The sequence below is a fragment of the Rattus rattus genome, chromosome 3 (assembly GCF_011064425.1).
Source record: "Rattus rattus isolate New Zealand chromosome 3, Rrattus_CSIRO_v1, whole genome shotgun sequence".
Taxonomy (NCBI): domain Eukaryota; kingdom Metazoa; phylum Chordata; class Mammalia; order Rodentia; family Muridae; genus Rattus; species Rattus rattus.
This window is the reverse complement of record NC_046156.1, coordinates 53297697-53299445: the sequence shown is the minus strand read 5'-3', so window position 1 is coordinate 53299445 and position 1749 is coordinate 53297697. Positions and strand designations below refer to the sequence as shown.

Below are 1749 nucleotides of genomic sequence, written 5' to 3'. Positions count from 1 at the left end.
ACAACAGTAATATTTTCTGGTCAACGCGGACAACCTCTACCTTCTCCCCAAGCTCAAGCCACACTACCATTATTAGTTTCGTCCAAGACTCGCCCCAAATCACCTAACAGCATCCATATCTCGCCTATACTAGCATTTTGGTCAGTTACAACGCAAATCTCTCAAATTCTGTTAAGGCCCAATCCCATACCCCTGTTTATCAGTGCACCTCTTTACACTCATCCTAGCTAAACTGCTTCCATCCAAGGCAGCAGCCTGTTGATAGAGGTGTTTCTGAAGCACACGTCTGTGGTTTGACAGAAGTCTCTTTGATTTTTTACTTGGGTGGTAACAGGAAAAGGAAACCAAATATCTTCAGCCACGGGGAAAAGGGGCCTCCAGGAGGCTGTCCCTGGCCCTGGGTCTCCATGGAGAAGCCACAGGTGCTAATGGAGGTTTGACTGCCTACGCAGTTTGTGTTCTTTTCTCCCTGAGGCTCCCAGAGATTCTCCCGCCTACCCTGGGCCTCTTCAGCTCTCCCGCAGCGTGGACCCTGCAGGCAGTCGTCCCTCAACAAGGGGGCGGGGATGCCCGCTTAGCTCGCGCCCGCAGCGCCTTCCCTGTGGGGCTCCCCTCCCCCACCACCGAGCCCCGGCCGCCCGGGGCCGCGCGTGGGCACCGACCCCTCCCCGCCGGGCCGGGCTGTGCAGAGCGGGCGGGCTAGGGGTGGCGCTGGCTGGGCGTGGGCAGGCGCCGGAGGAGGTCTGCCAGGACCGGACCGGCCTGATCGGCCCGGAGATGCATCCCTGTGTGCCCGGGGCGGGAAGGTGGCCCCACCACCCGGGGCGCTGGCCCCGCGCCGTGGGGGCCCGCGGTGGGCCGGCCCGTACCTGGGCTTGAAGTCGCGGTTGTAAATCGCCCGCAGCCGCTCGCGATCTGTCTCCAGGTCCAGTCCCCGTTCGGCCAGGAAACTCTCGAACCTCTGGCCGGTCTCCCGGAGCTTTCGGCAGCTGAACTTGCTGGGCATCGCGGCGGCGGCTGCGGCCCAGGCAGGAGGGTCCGTGGAAATGAAACTGAAAGTCGCCGCCGCGGTTTAGAGTTGGCTGGTGTGGGGTGAGGGTGCAAAGGGGAAAAGCCCCCTACCTCTGACGTCTGCTTCGGCCAGCACCTTCTCCCCGCCTGCCTCTCCTCCTCCGTCCTTCTACCTGAGCCTTCCTTTCGGTCTCTTCGTCCTATCCCCTCCCCCTCTTCGCATTAACTCTTTCCTAAGGAGTCTGACCCCTCCCTCAGGGCCCTCCCCTTACCCCAAGCTCCCTCCCCTGGCTAGGAGCCAGGATCCGAACGTGGCTATCGCCTGGGGCCCCCTAAACAGCCGGGAGGACCTTGGAGCCTCAGCTAGGGCTACTCCCACGCCCACTCTCCAGAGCCTCGGGACTTAGAAAAGCTGCAGAGCAAAGGGCAGGGCCCAGGACATGGGTCGGCTGCAGCTGGACTGGGGCCGCTCGTCCAGCACCTCCCCCAGACTGCCAGGGACATAAACCAGTACGGAAACGAGCGGCACGCCCCCTCCCCCATTTCCCTGCTCTGGCTTTCCGACACAGGGGAAGGCAGAAGTCAAAGTTGGAGGGTGGAGGGAAAGCAAGTGTCTCCAGATAAAGGGGTGTGTGGGGGGGCGGGGGGGGGGGCGGACAAGAGCTTCTGCCAAAACCCAGTCCTTACTTACTTTATTGGACCACACAGGCTTCACAATATTTCAAGGTTGGGGATTCT

The 1749-nt window shown here is 61.5% G+C and overlaps 1 protein-coding gene across 1 annotated transcript in view; it reads right to left on the bottom strand.

Annotated features, from left to right (window-relative positions):
* Mov10 (Mov10 RISC complex RNA helicase) overlaps positions 1-1530 on the bottom strand; it is a 21692-nt gene extending 20162 nt beyond the window's left edge. The window contains exons 1-2 of the mRNA XM_032897572.1: positions 1284-1530; positions 870-1082 (exon numbers count right to left, since the gene is read on the bottom strand). Coding sequence (XP_032753463.1) covers positions 870-1006 — 137 coding nt within the window. The 5' untranslated portion in view covers positions 1007-1082; positions 1284-1530. The remainder of the gene's footprint in view (positions 1-869; positions 1083-1283) is intronic.
* Between the last annotated feature and the right edge of the window lie 219 nt (positions 1531-1749).